We start from the raw sequence: 18891 nt of genomic DNA, 5'->3' as shown, positions 1-18891 counted from the left end.
TCAAGTGCAATTTTCCTTTAAGAAGAGAACACTTATGACAGTAAAATATGTTGTTCTGATGTTAAACTGTGCACATCTTTGTAAGTGTATATTCATATATATGTATACTATTTACCGGAAGGTCATTTGGAATATCTGTCCCAAGTTGACTTGCTGGCTTTTGTTGTTGTATCCATGCAGCATCTCACCAAACAGGGTGTCATTGAAGTGAACATTCTGCCGTGGGCATTTGGGTCCCTCGCAGTTGTCTGACTGCAGAAGGCACGAGCGTCCATCCTCTGCCAATTTATATTCCTGCACACACCTGGGAGAGGAGGGGAAAGCTGTCAATGCAAGGCGCAATATCTAATTCATGTGACCCTGGGGCCAAAGGATAAAGGTTAGGGATGAAATAAATGATGGCACCGTGGTGCAGCTAGATGCTAAAGGAAAGCATGTGTAGGTAAGATATGGAAAAAAAAGACAATTTCTAAAAGCACCGGTATTCATTGGGTGGTAAAAACTAACCGTAACTGAAGACCTCATGCAAGCAGACTGGGGTCACTATTTGATGATATAGAACTTTTATGATCATGTGTTGACAGTAAACAGGTTACTTTCTGTTGTTGGCTGATGTTAAAGTTCGGTGTCTTCCTGCCAATGTGACGGCAAGTCGATTTTTTTCGCTCAAATCTGACAATGCTGCACTTTAAGTGTTTCAATCGAGTCTTAGAACTAAACTATGGCGCAGGAGGTAGAGCAATCGTTTTTGGGACCGAACATTCCTGGTTCGTTGCCCAGCTCCTCCTACTGCTCATGGTTCATCCATGATAGGTTAATTGCAGAGAATCCTCACCAGGGATTAATTAAGGTTAAATTATAACTACAGTCAGAGGTAATGATGCAACGAATGCATGTCCAGAAATGTTTTTTTTTGCAAATTTTATTTTTGCATTGGTCTGTGTGTTTTGAGGAATTAACCAAGGAGGATTGGTTACTTTTCAAGAGACTTTTTTTGGCTCATAGGAAAAGCACAGCAGGACTTCATTACACTGATTGCTGCATTCACTTCAGCAGAGGGTTGTTCAGACACACTCTATATGTATTACTATACTGCATAATGCCCCATTTGCTCATTTTCCCAGTTCTCAATTTGCACCTCCTTAACACTATTCCCTTTTTCCTGCCCTGACTTTGGCCCGACGGAGGACTGCTCGAGGAGTGAGGCGACAGGTAGGAAACAAAGTGGGACGTAAGCGCCCTGGGCTGTCACTTTCAATTGTTTTCGATTATTTATGACACAGTTGTCTCATCCATTCAACGTGTCATGAGCGCGACTGCTGGATTTCTGGCATTCAGTGTCAACAGCCAGTTGTATTTTCAATTGAGGCCATTTAGTGAGATTTAATTATTGGACACAAAAAATATGTATTATTGAAACAACTTTAGCGCACTTGCAATTACAGCAGTTGATTAGGTTGCAGCCGATTTGATCAAAATTAAAGATATTTCCGGACATTTGCAATGGAAGCTCAGTTCTACTTAATCATTTTCAGTGTTGGTGAGATATTTGACCAGATGTGTTGGTACTGGGTGGATCTGCTGCAGGTGTGTATTCCTGTCTCTGGGTGTGGCGTTCACAGACCGAGCAGATTTATTGCTTTCGTTCGTTTGCATCTCCAGTGGCTGCAGAGAAGATATTGCTTTAATCCATTTGTGTCTGGCTCTTATTTAACCTGCGCTCTGTATCGACGCTTTCAAAAGCCATTTAATTGAACTTGGATTTCTCTTTTTCTGACTCATTCAAGTGAGGATGTGATGCTGGTTAAATGCATCCAAGCCACCAGGTATAATGTGCGAGCTGACAGCAGTGTCACAGCCGGGTACTTTGAAAAAGCCTTCCAAGAATCACACACCTAATTTTGTGATTTAACAATCCTGTGATGAACCTTGTAGTTGCACAAAATGCATTGAAACATTGGTTTATGGCCAAAAGAGGTTTTTACTCAATCATCATGTTTCAACCTTTCTCCTTTAGCTGGGAAAACCTGCTTCTCTTCATGCCTGATTTAAAGTCTTAACTTGTATCTTATCTATTAATCAGTCCTTGCCTGCCCTCCTCTCAATGTCGTCGTCTCCGCCTGCCTTTATGCTCTGCACCCGTGTTGTGTAATAAGTTGGTTTTATTCCATAGTCGGTGTCAGATCCCCTGCTCGCTTCGGCGTGCGTGTTCTCTGATGCGTCGTGCCACCAAGTTTCGATGTTCAGTTTTAGTAACCCATTTCCGAAGCCTTTTGTCTTTCAAATGAAACATCAGTTCTTTGATTCCTGCCTACATCTCGTGTCTGGGTTTACCTTCCTCCACTAAAAGTGACAACCGGTCCCTTCATGGCACGCGAATAAAAAGATTTCCGATACGCTCTGAGTTCACGTCGCCACAAATAAGATGCACACCTCTTAAGTGTTCGAGCCTCCACTACAAAACCTGACTGAAGATGGAATCCTTTCATAGCAGCAGGAGCATTTTTTTTTTTTTTAATCCGAATTTTTTTTTTTTTTTTCATACCGTGCGATCAATATCTCCATTGCACAGCGGGGACTCTTTGCAGAACCTTTTCTGGAACGATGCAGCTTTTTCCTTGCATAGGAACCATGGACCTCAGTCCCTAGAACTAATTTTGCTCCTACTCCGAGGCTTCGACTGTTTACGGTTGGAGGAACTCTTAAGTCACGCTCATGACGTCGTACACAATTGTGTCAAAACTCAAATTTCCCCCAGATGGGGCTGGTTCCCAGTCTGAAATTTAGGCTGGCTAGTTTTTAGAAATTGGTACTTTTCTGTCTGAAAGTGGTTAATTCTTATGGGGCCTCCACCTAGGTGAGATGGAGTTCAATGACAACAAAAAATTTAACAAAGTTACTTTGCTTTGTTGGATATTGTGAAATGTCACCTATAATTAAAAAAAAAAAAAAATCATGCAAAAGGGGAGAAAACTAAAGAAAATTTTCACAAGGCTGCCCTCTATTATATCAACCTGCAGGGGACCCAGTATGTACTCTAATTAAAAAAAAAAAAAAAAAATCCCTCAATTATCGTTTGGACTTTTAGTCAGTGGAACATTTATGAAAAAAATAATGTAATATGAGGAAAATAGAGCAGACTGATCCATCTTACCAGGGGTGTAGGGTCAAAGCCAAACATTGTACTTTGTCAAAGTAAGATGTGTGAAAAGCACAGGGTGATAGCGTGCCCTGTTCTTTAAAATTTTCCTCATTCAAGGCACCACGCTTACAGTCTTAGAGTAGCCATGTCCACAATGACGGATCACAGTAAGGTTAAGATTTGTGCAGAAATATGTTCTTAAAAGTAATTTGGGCTTTGGGCACGGACTTCTGTGTGGTAAGTGACTAGTACACTTCATGGTTCTCAAAGTTAGAAAGTGAGGGTTTTTTTTTTTTTTATATGAAATTTCCTTTTCTGCAGCTTTACCTTCAACTGACACATTTTTTTTGTTTTGTTTTTTTTGTTATGCTCACCCACAAAACATGAGAACGTTGCTGGAGCTGGGGTCATCTTCAAGGGGCACAATCTGCTGGAGACACAGCTGTTCGCAGCCTCCATTGAAGCCATCCGTGCAGTCAATGCCCCGGGAGTAGTCATAGCAACCTGAGCCATCCTTCATTGGCCTCAGCCCATTAGGACACTGCAATAAAAGGGATAGAAAAGAAGAGGCGGTGGGAGGTAGACACAGGGACAGGGTGAAAAGGAAGCATAGATAACGGGGAGAGAAGAGGGAAGGAAGGTACAGAGGTCAGCGCATGCATTTTAATCAAGAAGAGGCAGTGCTGGGGAGGAAAAGAGCACTCACACATTCTGTTTATGAAGATGTTTGACAGCTGGAATAAAAGAAAAATATTAATTTGCTTATAGTGCTATACAAAAATTCCCAATGTACAATTTGTCAACTGCCAACTTTGTGGAAATTGTACTGGGAGCGGGTGCTCATTGCCTAACCCAGGTTGTTCTTTATCACACCTGAAATGTTATGTTATGTGAAAACAAACAGTAGATAATCACCTTAAACTATTTGATTGGTAATAGTGTCAAAAAAAAAAAAAAAGTCCAACAATGGGGAGATGGAAAAATAAGTTTGACTTCAAGGCCTTTTTTTACCAATAGTTTGAGCAGAAATGCCCATTCAAAGATTGAGCACATGTGTTGTGAGGCTAGATCAGTGAGCGCTCATGCATACAGATCTCTATTTATTTTTTAATAGGTTGTCATTGTTGAATCCAGTTATTGGGGAGGAAGCTGCAAAGCTTTTTTTTCCTTTTTGGTTTTCATCACTAAGAGTTACCAAAAACCTCATCCGCGATATTTCTCAGCTCGGAGATGAGCACAGAATTGTTGCAGGAAAGTAACGATGTTAGGGTTGTGGTGACTCACGGAAAATGGATGCACTTTGCAAAATCATGGATTTCTTTTTCAGCGGGTGCCACAGTATACAGTAAATAAGTAATCGGCATTATTAAACTGGCTGTATGCCATTTTACATCAAGCAGAGACGGGGTCCTGTGTGTCAGAGCAGTCCTTTTTGAATCCAAGTCCAATACTTTTGTAACCTTCAAATCTCTGGCAAGTAAGTCCTGCTTTGCAGCAACTGATCTCTCAGCACAATTCCACAAAACAAAGAAACAAACCTGTGTTAAGAAACTTCAGGTTCTCATGCGGGTAGAAATCCATTCAGACATTTTGGAGGATAAACTGGTGTTGATGAAGAGGAAATATTTAAAAACCTCAATGACATGGGTATGGTGTCTTAATCTCTTCATGTAAATCATAAATATGGATGGATAAAGAGATGGAAGCTGCGGACTGTTCATGCAGCCACAGTCCATCACTTGGCTTTTATAAAATAACTTTTTACAGTTTCAGCCCAAGGTTAAGAGTGAGGTTAATTGTCATTATGAAATACTAATCAGCTAGGAGGGTTTTTCATTTGTTCAGTGTTCACATGGAGAACATTGGAAAACAGAAAAGCCGCTGTCACTCTTCACTTTAACTTCAACTTGCACTATTTAGAACAACCAGCTGCTTAACGCGGGTCACCTGAAATGATGCATCATGTCTGCATAATTGTGATTTTTTTTTTTTTTTTTTTTTTAAAGGTTATCTATTCTCCCCACATCATAAACAAAAATTCACAGGATGAGCCCTTCAAATGCACAGGCAGGGGATTTTTCCAGAGGGCTAATTCCCACAAAGCATATCAATAGCAATTGGGATAAAGGGAACGTGGAGAATTCAAGTCCTTTAAAAAGTTTCCTGCAGGCTGTGTTTCTGGTGGGTCCAGTGTCTCATTGCTGTTGCAAATGTCAGTCTTCTCAGTCAAAAAAGCCTCGCAGGCCACTTTTTAGACTCAATTTTCAAACCTCAGAATCATTTTCCTCCACTCAAAGTATAGAAGGCTTGCATTTGGAAGTAAATCAGACATTTTTTTTTTCCCCTTTCCCTCGACGGCAACATTATTTTTGTTCTGAGTTGCTTAAATTGCATAGCTTTACCAGCTACATTATTAACAGTGGAAAAACACGGGTCGCTGTTGCGTGGAGTCAATATTTAGAATGTGAGAAGACTTCCAAGTAGGGCTCCGACTAATTTGGGGTTCAAATTTGGAGTCGTTGCCGCTGGGTGAACCAACCCCTCTCATTTCAAGCACTTGCCAAAAAAATACATACGGGGGGATAAAAAAAAAAACAAAAAACAACCAAACAAAAAACTTAGCCTCTGAGGAGTTTGAAGACATATTACCAACAAAAAAAAAAAAGAGTAAAATACACGCACCAACATTGCACTGGAGGAATTTCAGATATTTAATCGCATACCTGAACAAAACTAATTATTATTTGACTCAAACTCTCAACATCCAATCGGGGGGGGGGGATCAAATTTGATAAGAATTAGAACATTTTGTAAAGAACTTTCACCTTTTATAAGCAGTGCAACTATGTGAGTTTGATTAAACTTGGCCTAGGTCTTTTCAAATCAATCATACTCAAGAAATACCTCTTTCATAGTGGTTAAACTTTTAAAAACATAACACATCCACTGACAAGTTAGTCCAATAGAAATGAGTTATTGCTTGTTTGTACAAATACACATTTGTTCACACTCAGTTTAGAAAGTCGACTATGAGTCACACACCTGAAGGTTTGTGAGATTCATTAAATTGATTTAATGAATAGATTGTAGTCAGAAAAAGCTTTCCATTAATATTTTACTTGTTTTGCCTGTTGGAGACAAATCAACAGTCAATTAACACTCCGACATCAATTCGTGTTAAGATTGTCTACTTAATTAGCACATTTCTATTCCCAGAAGTGTGAAGGATTTGATTTTCTTCACAAATGTATATAGAATTCTGGATTACAGTAAAAGACAATTAGTTTTGTTTTGCAAAGTGACTTCTTTATCTCTTCTCTCTCCCCTTTTCTTTAAAGCCCCGTAGAAAGTCGTCCAATAGTAAATAATGTATGTGATAAATATTTCCTATCCAATGCGAAAAAAAACAAAATTTTGACAGGATCAAGGCTGTCCCGGCAGACCTTCCCAAAGTGTGTATAGTTAAAAAGCACACTGGAATACATTTATGCTTTACATAAATTATTTTTCCTGCCCTTCGTTGTTTCTTTAGATTCTGTCAATCCTTCCAAACCAATGGATCATTTTGTGGCACTTCCATTTGCTCTGCGATGCCCCTGCAACCTCTAGTATCCAAGTTGGGATTGATTGATTGATTTTTCTTTTACTTTTGAGACCAAAGGTTTATTTAATCAACTGCTCCATGCACCCTGAAATGAAGTTTATGTTAACTGAGACAGGTAAAATTAGGATGTTAGGTCATATACAATAACGTAACACGTGACCTGGATTTTATTGGATCTTTGCTTGACGGTGATTTTTTTTTTTTTTTTGATATTTGACAATGTCATGCTTGACGAGGTGAAGGAGACAAATTTGTTTTTCAGCTAAGAACTAATGTCCAGAGCAGATTTCATCACTGCGGACAAGTATTTCGATACTGACAAACGGGTCGCAGCGGGTTTCAGAAGCACACTGTACGAGCAGCTGTCTTTGCCGCTGAGCTCGAAAGTCTGTGTGCAGCCCAGACGGGACAGAATACATCATAAATTCAGGAACGGTCTGTGCGATCAATGTCTGAAGACAGTGGACACAGAAGTCCGGTTGCCACGATAACATTTGTCTGATTGACCATGTCCGAGAACATTCACATACTCATATCAACCATAAGCTATTGCAATATGAACTAAAGGAAAATACTGTAGAAATCTAGGTGTAGGAAAGGGGTATCTATGAAAAAAAAAAACTGTGTTCTTTCTTTTGCACCAAATATGGACACTGAATGAATCGGATTTGACATTCTCCAAAGCCAGCATCAGTGTAACACTTTAGCACTTAGTCGGTGCTCAGTCCCGACCTTACAGTTCAATGTGTTAAGCAGAGAAAAATACATATTCATCATATTCATATTCATCATACAACAGTCTGTTGGTCTGACATGTGGGATAACTGTATTTTTATTACCTGCATTGTTCAATATTCAGCCAGGATGCTGGCTGAATACTGGACAAAATATAATGGATGGTGTATTTTGAATTGATCGGTTAACTGTAGGTCAGCGCACAGTCGCAGACAGCAAGAAAAAAAAAAAAAAAAAGAAAGTAAGCGATTGCATTGCATAGGTCTATTCATTATAGAGGTAAAGGGGGAAAACCAAAATCCATGTCTGAGATGGTCCCAGTTTAATGCAAAACAACTTGGAGGTTGTGGCAAAACAAGGCTGCAGACAGAATACATTGCAATGTTAGCCCAGCATTATGTTCCTCATTATTTTAAGTAGTATTGTTAACCTAGGGAGATTTGAATGCCAGCTACTTTTTTTTTTTTTTTTTTTTTTTTGAGGGCTTTGTCATCATCTTGAACGCAGACTGTAAAATAAAGTTATTTTGAATTAGGATGCAAACAGAAAATGCTGCTTCTAACACTCAGAATTAAACTCAAACATTTCTAGATTAAATTCTCACTTGAAGGAACCTTCTCTTTCCATGGACTCTCACTGGATAGCTGCTCAGTCATGAGCAGAATACACACGGCAATCTTGAGTCTTGTTTTCTATTAAACTCTATTTCCGACAATCAAATTCATTGGGTTCGCTTCCTGTTATTATGTTGTTATGTTTTTGTGCACCGAAAACTGAATGAATAAAGAATCTCACAACTGTGCAAATAATGACAGACTGGTCCCATAAATCTGTTAATGTTTTGGAAAATATTTTAGCAGAGCTGTGTCTACAGCTGCGTCTGAGCCAAGGTCAAAACAAAATGTATGACAAATGTACAATATAAACGTGCAAAGCAAAACACTCTCTGAAATGACAAATGCCAATATATTCGGACTGCAGTAATTGTTGAGAATCCAAGTCACGGTGAAACATCGAAGCTACTCCCTAAGTTGGATCCATAATTTCTAATCCCTTGCAAGAACAAGACTGAAGCCATTCATTAAAACTGAGGAGGAACCGTTTTAATAACTGCCTGTAATTCGCAATTGTCATGCAGCACTCTGTAGTTGAATGAGAGGACTGAAGGTTAGCATTAGTGCAGCTCAGTGGCTACATCCTCTTTCTGCTCTGACAACTCTCCAGAGACAGGAGCTGCAGAGGGAGAGGATTTGCATTTCAGATAAATGAATTCCAGTCACTTCTCCTGTGGTGAGTCCATAGAAGCAGAATAAGAACAGGTCAATGGATTTTCCACACTTGTTCACAAAACACAAATATGGCTTTACTGACTGAGATGTTATTATAATCACCAGCATGGAAGGAGATGGAGCTGTAGACCGGTGAATCCTCTGAGGGACAATTTTCAAATGAGAATTTTATGACACCATTAATTACCAGAACGCTGGTATTTTACTGCTTATTACACTTGAGGGATTGGAAATAAATGGTAAGCAGGGTTTAAAAAAGAAAAAAAAAAAAGCCAGTCCCTTGGTTATGTGTCAGCAATATGTTGTTAACCGTGAATAGATGGTGATATATGGCGGGTACATCCATGCCTCGAAACAGATGCCCATGCGCTATGACGCAAGTCAGAGATTGTATGAATACTCAAGGTTTTAGTCTAGAAGCAAAATACATTGATGTATAATTCTGATTTTTTTTTTTTTCCTGCACACAGTTTGGGAGGTCTCCTCATGCATACGTGGGGTTTTTCCTCTTTGGTTCAATATAATGCCGCGTAATGCCATGCGATTGAGTCAAAGTCAACTTTATTGTGAATTTCTCTGCATGTACTGGACATACAGAGATCCCACGGTGGCATGAACTTAACAAAGTATGAATAATAATACAGTGCGAATTTGCAGTAAAGTGCATTGTTACATTATATAGTAAACTTCAACTATAAGGTATGAAGTGAGTGGACGCGGATACAGACGCGACAAAAGAGTCGCAGCAGGGATTATTTTTTTCTTATTGACAGTTTAGTGCAAAGGTCACACACTCAACATGTATCAAGCCTCTAAACCAACGTTCACTGGAATTGGCTCCTGTCGCCGTGCAACCTGGTCACCAGGATAAGGAGCACGGATAATGAATGTGACGGGCCGCGTCGGTGGCTGAAAAGTTTCAAGCAAATCAAACGTGTCAGACGACGCGAAGGCGGTTGCTCTTTTTATTGGCCTGTAATTTTGAGTGGTTGGTGCACAGAGACGGGGAAGATGTTTGTTCGTTTTCAAGCTGTGCCATTCATTCGTTATGTCTTTTTTTATCACCCCCGGCAATAAAATGATCATTGTATGTTAGGATGGAAAGCTTAATTGGCCAACTGGACTAACACGGTTCAAAACTGTGCCACGCTTCCGGGTAGAACCACCCCGAGAAAAATGTTTAATGACCAGAGTTCGACTCCCCTTGCATAGAAAAGGCAGCTGTGCTTTTGACCTCAACTACACAACCGTACTCGGTGTTTTTTGTTTTTTTGTAAAATCAAGTATGAGTCGCGATAGCCACTGTGCACGTTGGGTTAACTCCTGCCAAAAAACGTAGGTCCCTCAATCGATAACTCAAGACCCCGGGCACGAGTCTGCTGCCGCACTTTTGAACCGCTATCGATAAATACTTTTTTTTTTTTCAAAAGCCACAACCAGGTTTATGTTCAGGGGAAATCTAAACTGAAACCATGAAAGTTAATTGTTCCTCTTTAAATGTTAAATTATGAGAACTGCATAGAGAATTGAGCAAAGTGACACAATGTCCACCACCCAAGTGATAGTCCTTTTTGACAGGCTGTTAGATCCATTTATTTTGGTTTCGTCCCGATTGAAATTTGACGGTGGTGGACGGAACACACGTTTCATACCTTTGCTTTTGCAGTGTGGCTTTTACGTGAGCGCTCTCACGTGTGGGACAACGTGTTTCACGGATGGGGTGGAGGTGCTTAGCTTTTCGTAATGCTCCCTGCCGTTGACGGGTCCCTTCGGTGGCAAAAAAGGTGCCATCAAGGAAAAAGGTAGCATATGTTGCGTTACGGCCTTAATTGTGCCCGTCTAACATGCTACACGTCATGGGGATGACAGAGACGATCCCCGATCAAGCCGCCCTGTTCGGTTCCTTTATACATAATTGAAATGTGTTACATTTTAATATATTATTCCCCCTTTTTATGTGGTAATGGTCCTGACCGCCTCCTATATGTAGGTCTGTCTAGTCCAGGGGTGGACAATTATTTTGGCCACATTTCTTATATAATTTTTATGCGCGGGCCAACGAAGTGAACTAAATTAAAATTGCAATTTAAATATTTCAATTTTTTGGCATTTTATTTAAATTTTAAATTCATTAATAATAATATAAATGTACCAACCGACATTATTTTGGAAAGAAATTAAAGGAAAAAAAATTAAAAGGTAAGAAAAAGTTTCTGAATTCACTATTGATTGAAAATACTTGTTAAAATATTCAAAGAAAATAGTTTGGCGGGCCGGATTAAATAGCAAAATGGGCCGGATGTGACCCGTGGGACGTAAAATGCCCTGGTCTGGTCTAGTCGTATGTCGGTGAGAGATGGTTTGTTTTGATTTCGCCCAGTATGTTTGTCCTTGCTATAATTTGTTCTCTGCTTTCATTAGAGAAAGGGTAACTTATTTTTGAGTCCAGTATTTGATTTTTGTGCAATCCAATTACCCTTGCTGCGTAGTTGTTCTCTGTTCATATCACAGACTTAGCAAGTTTTGTTTTGGGGACATGGTCACAGTTTAATGTGGTAATAAAACATTTTACAGGAATCTCTCCTCAGCCTCTACATTTTTTATCTTATCCACCATCACCTAGCCGTGTCCGCTCGCCCATCCCGTCACATGACACAATCTGCATTTCTATTCTGCGATCATTACTGCGACTTCGAGGTGGCATCTGACACACATTTGTGAATATAGATTGTTTTTATCTCTCGCGTTCATGGCTGGTTATCCCCGACATCCCACCCATTTTTGTAGAGCTTGATCCTAGACTACATCATACGTCGATGACAAATACACAGATTTCTCAAGGTGAACACATTGAGTGCAAAAAGGCTCCGTAGTAAATGCATAATAAAGATTAGACATTCTACGCAACCAAACAAAGATCCTACTGCAAATGGATGTTCGCAAATTCTGAGCGAATGCTATTCATTTCCCTAATCATCAATTAGTTCCCTCAGCTTTAATCTGCAACCGAGCAAAATGTAATGAGACTTCTGTCTCTTGATGATCTTGTCGACATTAAAATGTTAGATGATTGTATTTAGCAACTATCACATATTAGCGGGGAAAAGTGAAAGTTATCAAGCATTAAGTGATGAGTTAGCGAGGATTTCCATCATTTCCCAACTGCAATTGCAGGAATTCACATCAGAACACACCGGAGGAGATGCGATTACCCTTTGAGTGAATACTTTTATTAATTACAAATTGGTCGTGAGGAATTATTGAGTTTTCAGCTGTCACGAACGAGTTGAGGCTATTGTTAAACCCCTTCGTGGATTAAAAGGCAGTTTTAATCCAAGGTGTTTGTGCAGTTGTATGCATTGCAACTACTGAAAGATCAGCAAAGCAAAATTTATTTTTCATTCATTTCTTTTTTTGACTAATGTGCAAAGCCTTCATATCCAGATTTTGCCCTAATTTGCAATTCTAATGCAACTCTAAATACAAAAAAGGCATAACTTTGTTTTGTGCTCCATTGGCCTGCCCATAACTTGTTATATATAAAATACCTTTTTGTGTGCTAGTTATGGATTTAGTTATAAACAAAAAAAAAATGATATGAGTAAAAGATCATACAGACATAATTTTTTCACCAAATCAAAAGTAGGCATTCGACATGCATTTGAATTGAATCTACTAGTCTTAGAACTCTGATCTATTAAGTTTGGAGTGAGGAACTCGAATGAAGAACCACAGGTTAATTATTTTTGAGTGAGAAGGAGGCCTCGATAACCCCCTGGCTAGCCTGGGAGAGCTAGAGGACCATGGTTATGTGGAGTAAGGGATTTTTTTTTAAAAACCGCCATAAATGACCATTCGAGATATAAATCAAAATGACAAGAACGGGGGGTTGTCACAGTTGGCGGGTTCTATAACCAGGGTTCTGCACTTTTCCACTGTTTTTCCTTCCTTACTGACTGCACACACCTGAACCTGATCACCAGCATAAAGACAGAAGCCTCAGACTCGCAAAGCTGGCAGATCGTCATCGCCACCTCTGTTTTCCAGAGTTCCTTCTGACTGGCTTCGGATCCTGTCTTTAACGGATTCGCACGCTGCGTCTGCTTCCCCTCGTCAGTTTGATCACTTGGACTTTTCGCTCGCCTGGTAACTCAGTTCCGGACACAACAGTTGTCGGCTCCTGTCAGCTTCCCGTCGACCAGTAAAAGAAGCCGAGGCATAGATCCAGTGGCGGTCAGGCTGCAATTGGGTACTGATATCATACCCCGTTTACAGCAAGAGGAAGCAAAAACTTCAAGTTGATGGCTTAATCTGATTTAGAAGTGGCAGAGCTGGATAGCCTGCAGTCTCACGGGAACTAGAAAGGGTTAAATGTGGTGGAACACTGTTATTATACAGTAAAACATTATGGGCTGTTGTTTCATTTTCACATTCCTGTAACTCTTATTTAATCTTCAGGACAAGAGCACAATTTTTGGATAATCTTCAGTTTGAAAACACAGTGAATGGGAATGGTCTTACTGAAAGGCAATTCAATTTTTTTTTTTTTTTTTAGGGGGTGTTTTTATCTTTTTATATTTTGATCCTCCAGCTTTTTTTTTTTTTTTCTTTATTTATTTGCGAATGGCTCATATCTCCAAACCTACAGCGTATTTTGTGGGCCATTGATAAAACCCACCGCCTTGTTTCTATAATTTAATCCTCTCATCTCTGCGCAGCTATGTATGTATGTGTACACTCAGCTAATCGTTTCCATTTAAACACATACTGTGTGTATTTCTCACCAAGTAGAGAGAACGGGAGGGGGGGGGGGTTGAATCTTCGTCCTGTGCCTCCATCTGACTGCAGCTCAGTTCTTTAGCCGAAGGCATCTAAAAAATGCTACTGCCTGCTTTCTTAGATAATGAAGACAATTGAGACATGGCTTGGCAATCATGAACAATGTTCATTTTTTTTGTCAGGAAATCAAATACGCCTGTGTGGATGCAGTCATCCAGTTCAAGATATATCGAAAAAGGTTTAGCGACGAGCCGTACTTGTTTCGATTCTAAAACAATGAAGGATTCAAATGCATTGACGTTGCACCCACAAGTGCAGAGGCCGAATGCTGTTTATCTGGACAGCGCACCAGTTATAATTATTTCAAGTGTGACCGAGGGGAATATTTATGGTTTATCTGGAATATTATACATGCAAACGCATGCATATTTTATGAATTCACATGGCATTGGGAAGCAATATTTGCCTTTTCTGCCGGAAATCTACTCACAGAGAAACAAATGTATCCAGAGTGATCCAACAGAGCTCGACATAGGGTGAGCCCTGGTTATTTGTATGAAAGGTCTTCAATGACATCCCCCCACATCCCCATAGATTAAAAAATATATATAAAAAAGGGTGTAATCTTAAGTTTTCTGGCCTTGCTGGTTCACAACTGTCTTTCAAAATTCAATGTCATTTTCAGCACATGTCTCTTTGTGCCGGAAAGCCTTCCACATCAGGGGAAAAAAAAACAAACAGGGAAAAAAACGTATCAAAGGAAGGGGAAAAACATATAACAAAGACGTAAACACATTTATTTTTCATGAAAAAAGGAACAAGAAAGTCAAAGAAGCTTGTAGCCATTGTTGAAAACAACTAAAACGGGTACGAACGGCACACCTGGGGGTGCGCCCCAGAAAAAAAATGAAAATCCGTCCACAGTTTTGGACAACAGGTACTCTTCAAATCACCCCAAAGTATAATATCGTTACATAAACCGAAACTTTTTAACCGTATTTTTCAAGTGCATAGAAGTCAAACTTATGGTCTGAGGATTAGATGTACTATCTCAAAAATAATCACATTCATTAGAGGAGTTGTAGAATATATTTTTAATGGGGATGAATACAATCAGGTGTACCTTTTTTTAAAATAAATATTTATTTTCTCAAGAGGCGTGACCAATCATCCCACACAACTTAATTCCCTTTGTGGACTGCAGAAATGTTACTTGGATGTCTGGTGCAAACTGAAGCACTTAGCTGACAGTGGCAGAGCGAACAGGCTGAATGTGAAGAGGTGAAACTCTTGCTGCATTTTGGATTAAATTTGGAGGAGGTGGTCATGACACTCACTTTTCAGGAAAATACCACTTTAGTATCATTGAGAAATTATTTTTTAGCACTCTATTCCGCTTATCCCGCACACAGGGTCACGGGGAAGCCTATCCCGGCTGTCATTTGGCGAGAAGCGGAGTTCACCCCGGATCGATCGCGGGGCCACGTATAGAGATATACGCCCGTTCGTTCTCTCATCCAGAAGTCTGAGAACCGTTAATGAATCCGGTGTATGTTTTTCGACCGTGGGAGAAAACCCATGCACAAACAGACGGATGCAACATGCAACAACCCCAACACGGAAAGGTCCGCTGTCAGAATCAAACCAATGACCTTCCTGCTATGAGGCGGAAGTGCTAACCGCCGCAGCATCCCCAGATAGCCTCTCTCAACCTCCCTGCTTGCTCTTTATAGAAACTAATGTCAACTAAGCAGAGATATGGCTCAGCGCTGAGGCCACATCATTTAATTCCTGACTTTTGCAGAGCACCACACATTTTAATAACATCTCGCATTCTGTGACAGCATACATAAGCCATTAAAATGAGACTCCTGACAACCATATCTATGCTTTTGACAGGCCGAAATTTAAATGTTGTTTTTTTTTTTTTTTTTTTTTTTTTTTTAGATTTACATAAATTATTTGAAGTTAAAAAAAAAAAAAATGTCCCAAAAGGGACACTGAGGCCTTGGCCAATATGCCATCAATATCCTACCATATGCTCATCCTCTGATTATTTCCGCTAGATAGATTCTGTTGTTGGATACAACAATGAATCAAAGAGACGGGGAAAGAAATAATTTCCTAAGAGCACAGAAATGGTGGCATGCAGTTGTTGTCGGGCTGATTGTGAAAGGGAAAACTATGTTCACAGCGTTTAGCTCCTCATAAGGTAGCCACGGGAGAGTTCACAGAGTTCAGTATAAAATACACAAGTGCTTGGAAGTATGTTTGGCCCTCAGGACTATATTGTTACTTATATAATACCCACATCTACTCAATGACATTCCCAATAACTCGCTATCAAAATGTTATTGGTGCAAGAATAGTAGAAGCCCAGAAGTTTAATTTTTTGAAATACAGCACTGCAGACAAGGTCGCCGTGTTGACCCTTTTTATTTGACAATTGTACACACAAAAAAATATCTCTTCCTGAAATTCTGCAGAAAGTTTTAAAGTGTAGAGTTTAAGGTGAATAGTGTAATAATCAGAACAAAAGGTACCTTTTGCCATTTAATTAGAATATTTAGTGAATCAAATAAACATTTAAATCGCATTTAAATGTTTCACTGTCTCAGTAGCCTTAACCCTTTTTAGCAGTTTAATGGGAATAGACTGCAATGCCTGCCTGTCAGGCAAGAGATGAATTTTCATTGTTTAGGTTTATGTCTTGTTTTTCAATTACAAATTCTCCATTTGTAAATTGTGCTTTCTCCACTCAAGGTGAATAACATCAGAAATCCTCGCATTTTCTCATCTGTGTATTTTTGCCTGGAAGTCATTATCTGTGTTGTTGAGCTTGCATGCAATTTGATCTCCTGTGCTGTCTGTGTTTATGAATTAAAGCAGCATGAAATTACTTAGACTGAGACAGATTGGCAAGCAGCAGGTCCTTAGTCCATTTATGCTAATGGGAGAAGCGATTTTGAAAATAGATGATGACCAATTGTGTCCCCCCCCCCCCAAGTATTTTAGTGTTGGGATCCATTTTTCTACAGACAAACATCCTGACACTGGACTGGCATTTTTCATGTGCACAGGGAAAAATTAACAGCTAGAGACCACAATTCCAGCATGTGACCGCACGTTTTCCCACGAAGCCATGCTTTATCACTGAACTCAACGGCGACTCTTTGTCATTGAGCTGATCTATCAGTCTGGTTTCATTGCGATGCCGGTAAATGAATGTTCCCGCAAAATATACAAAAGTTAATATGTTCTGTTATCAAATTTAAATCCCCCGATATTTGCAGACACTTTGAACTTAAAGGCAGGTTCAATGCATGGTATTTTGCAAATGGTGCTTTTAATACCTCAACGTATGTTTTTTTTTTTTTTTTTTTCACCTGGAATCTGCTGGCATTTGTGTGTGAGTGAGTGGGTGAATGTTATCTCGTAAAAAGCTCTTTGGAAACCGCAAGGTGTGAACGTGCTTTATAAGTGGAGATCATTTACTTTGAAATGTTTGAATATAAGTTCATTATCTTAGCACATTAGTTATAACTGATTAAAATTTTCAGCGTAACACCACCAGTTACCACAACCTCTGATCGTCCCCCTTCGGCAGCCTCAGGAATGGAGGAGGCGCAGAAAGGGAAAAAAGAAAAGGAAAAAAAAAAAACCTTGTCTCGAACTGATGCCGTTGAGAATTTGATTCATTGAAAATGCCTTCCAACTGTCTCAGGCACGGCAAAAAACCTTTTAGGATTCAGATAATGGAATTTAAGACATCCGTGTGGCACATTTCACTTTTGTGTTCGCCGCTCGTCCTGACAAGTACGGTGAAAGTAGAACCAACCCAAATGAGCCAGCAAGAATGAAGGGGGAAAAAAAAAAAAAAAGTCTGTGATCCTTGAAATGAATCATTGAAGACTTGAGGGTTTTGTCCGTCTTCTGTCTGCATATTAATGAGCCACATGCCAGGGTATGTGACTGTGCTGAATCATTTAATGTTTTTTTCTTATATATTAATATTTCCTGAAGCACAAGTTGTAGCAGAAACCCTCTCCAGCTCACCACATTCAAGTACGTTCTTCATCGTTCCCTCCGACTGCACAAAATAGGCCACTTCTTGTAGTTTAGTCAGCATACTGACGGTTTGCCCAAGGGTCAAGGGAGAAAATATCCACACTTCAAACTTTAAATGAAATGTGTCTTGGCATCATGGTTCAGAAGTTTCAATGCGGTCCTTCACATGGTAAACTCTTCCTCTTCATTTCACCTCACGTGTCCGTCTAATAGAGATTCTCGCGCCATCATAATTCATATTATGAGAAATCAAGTTCTGTGTATTATTTAAAGAACAAGTCTGGTTTCCACACATTTGACAAAGTCAGCACTGTCACAGAAGCTTGTAAACAATTATGCACGGATTAGCTGTTGGTCCTGCTCAATAAATGTAATTTTCCTTTTTAATTTTTAAACAGCACGGCTAGACAAGTCTTGTGGTATGTTGAGGAATATTATGTACAAAAAAAAAACAATAATAAAAATGCACTTAAAATGTCAAGGATATAAAAGGACTGATGGGGCGAGAACTCAGGTGAATAAATAAGACGTGGTTGTCTTGGCAACACAATAGTAGGTTAATTGCAGAGGGAATGGGCATAAAACAATTTCTATGGAGGGAAATATGGTTGAATGCTCTCAACCAGAATTTATTACTAGTGCGATGTATCTAGTTTAATGTACAAAGGACTCGGATCTATCCATCATTCAAGGTGCTTCATCAACATGTTCAATCACTTTTTTTTTTTTTTTTTTGGCTAAAGTAAATGTGTCAGATACAACCGTAAAGGGAAAAAAGGTTAATTTTGGTCAACACATAAAACAAACACCTCTGACAATTTATAGCCCTTCCTGTTTTTTTTTTTTTTTTTTTTTTTTTTTTTTTTTTAAACAACTCACCGAACTATCCTGGGAAAATCGAGACAGTCCATCATTTTAATTGCTTTACTGTACAGACCGGACTCTCTGCTTGCCGGAGGTTGGCATCGGATGTTTCCAGTCACCCAGAACTTGTAAATATGCCACGGAAAACCTCATTTGCCTCCATAATAGACAAGGCTCCATTTGCAATTAAGGAGGGGATAAGAAACAGGACTCAACAAATAAATAAGAATAAAGAAATGTGCTTTCTTGACTTACACATCTGAAATAGGTTTAGGATTCCTATAGCACTTGTAGTAACTAAATTGCCGATGCCATTAGTGTATCACTAAACCACCAAATCGGTTGCTGTTGTTGGTGGGGCGCATTCTATTGATTGCTTGCTTTGTGATTTGTTACTTATGTGCCACAAC

The 18891-nt window shown here is 39.4% G+C and overlaps 1 protein-coding gene across 3 annotated transcripts in view; it reads right to left on the bottom strand.

Annotated features, from left to right (window-relative positions):
* Positions 1-18891, bottom strand: part of astn2 (astrotactin 2) — a 269469-nt gene that overhangs the window by 92167 nt on the left and 158411 nt on the right. For all 3 annotated transcript variants that reach the window (XM_086152123.1, XM_086152124.1, XM_086152125.1), the window contains 2 exons: positions 3517-3683; positions 116-304 (listed from right to left, as the gene is read on the bottom strand). In XM_086152123.1, coding sequence (XP_086008249.1) covers positions 116-304; positions 3517-3683 — 356 coding nt within the window. The remainder of the gene's footprint in view (positions 1-115; positions 305-3516; positions 3684-18891) is intronic.

Source organism: Fistularia commersonii, chromosome 9, assembly GCF_037954325.1.
Source record: "Fistularia commersonii isolate RoL2024-O1a breed Wild chromosome 9, RoL_Fcom_v1.0, whole genome shotgun sequence".
NCBI classification, from domain to species: Eukaryota; Metazoa; Chordata; class Actinopteri; order Syngnathiformes; family Fistulariidae; genus Fistularia; species Fistularia commersonii.
Note: the sequence above shows the minus strand (reverse complement) of the source record. Positions and strands in the feature narration are given on the sequence as shown.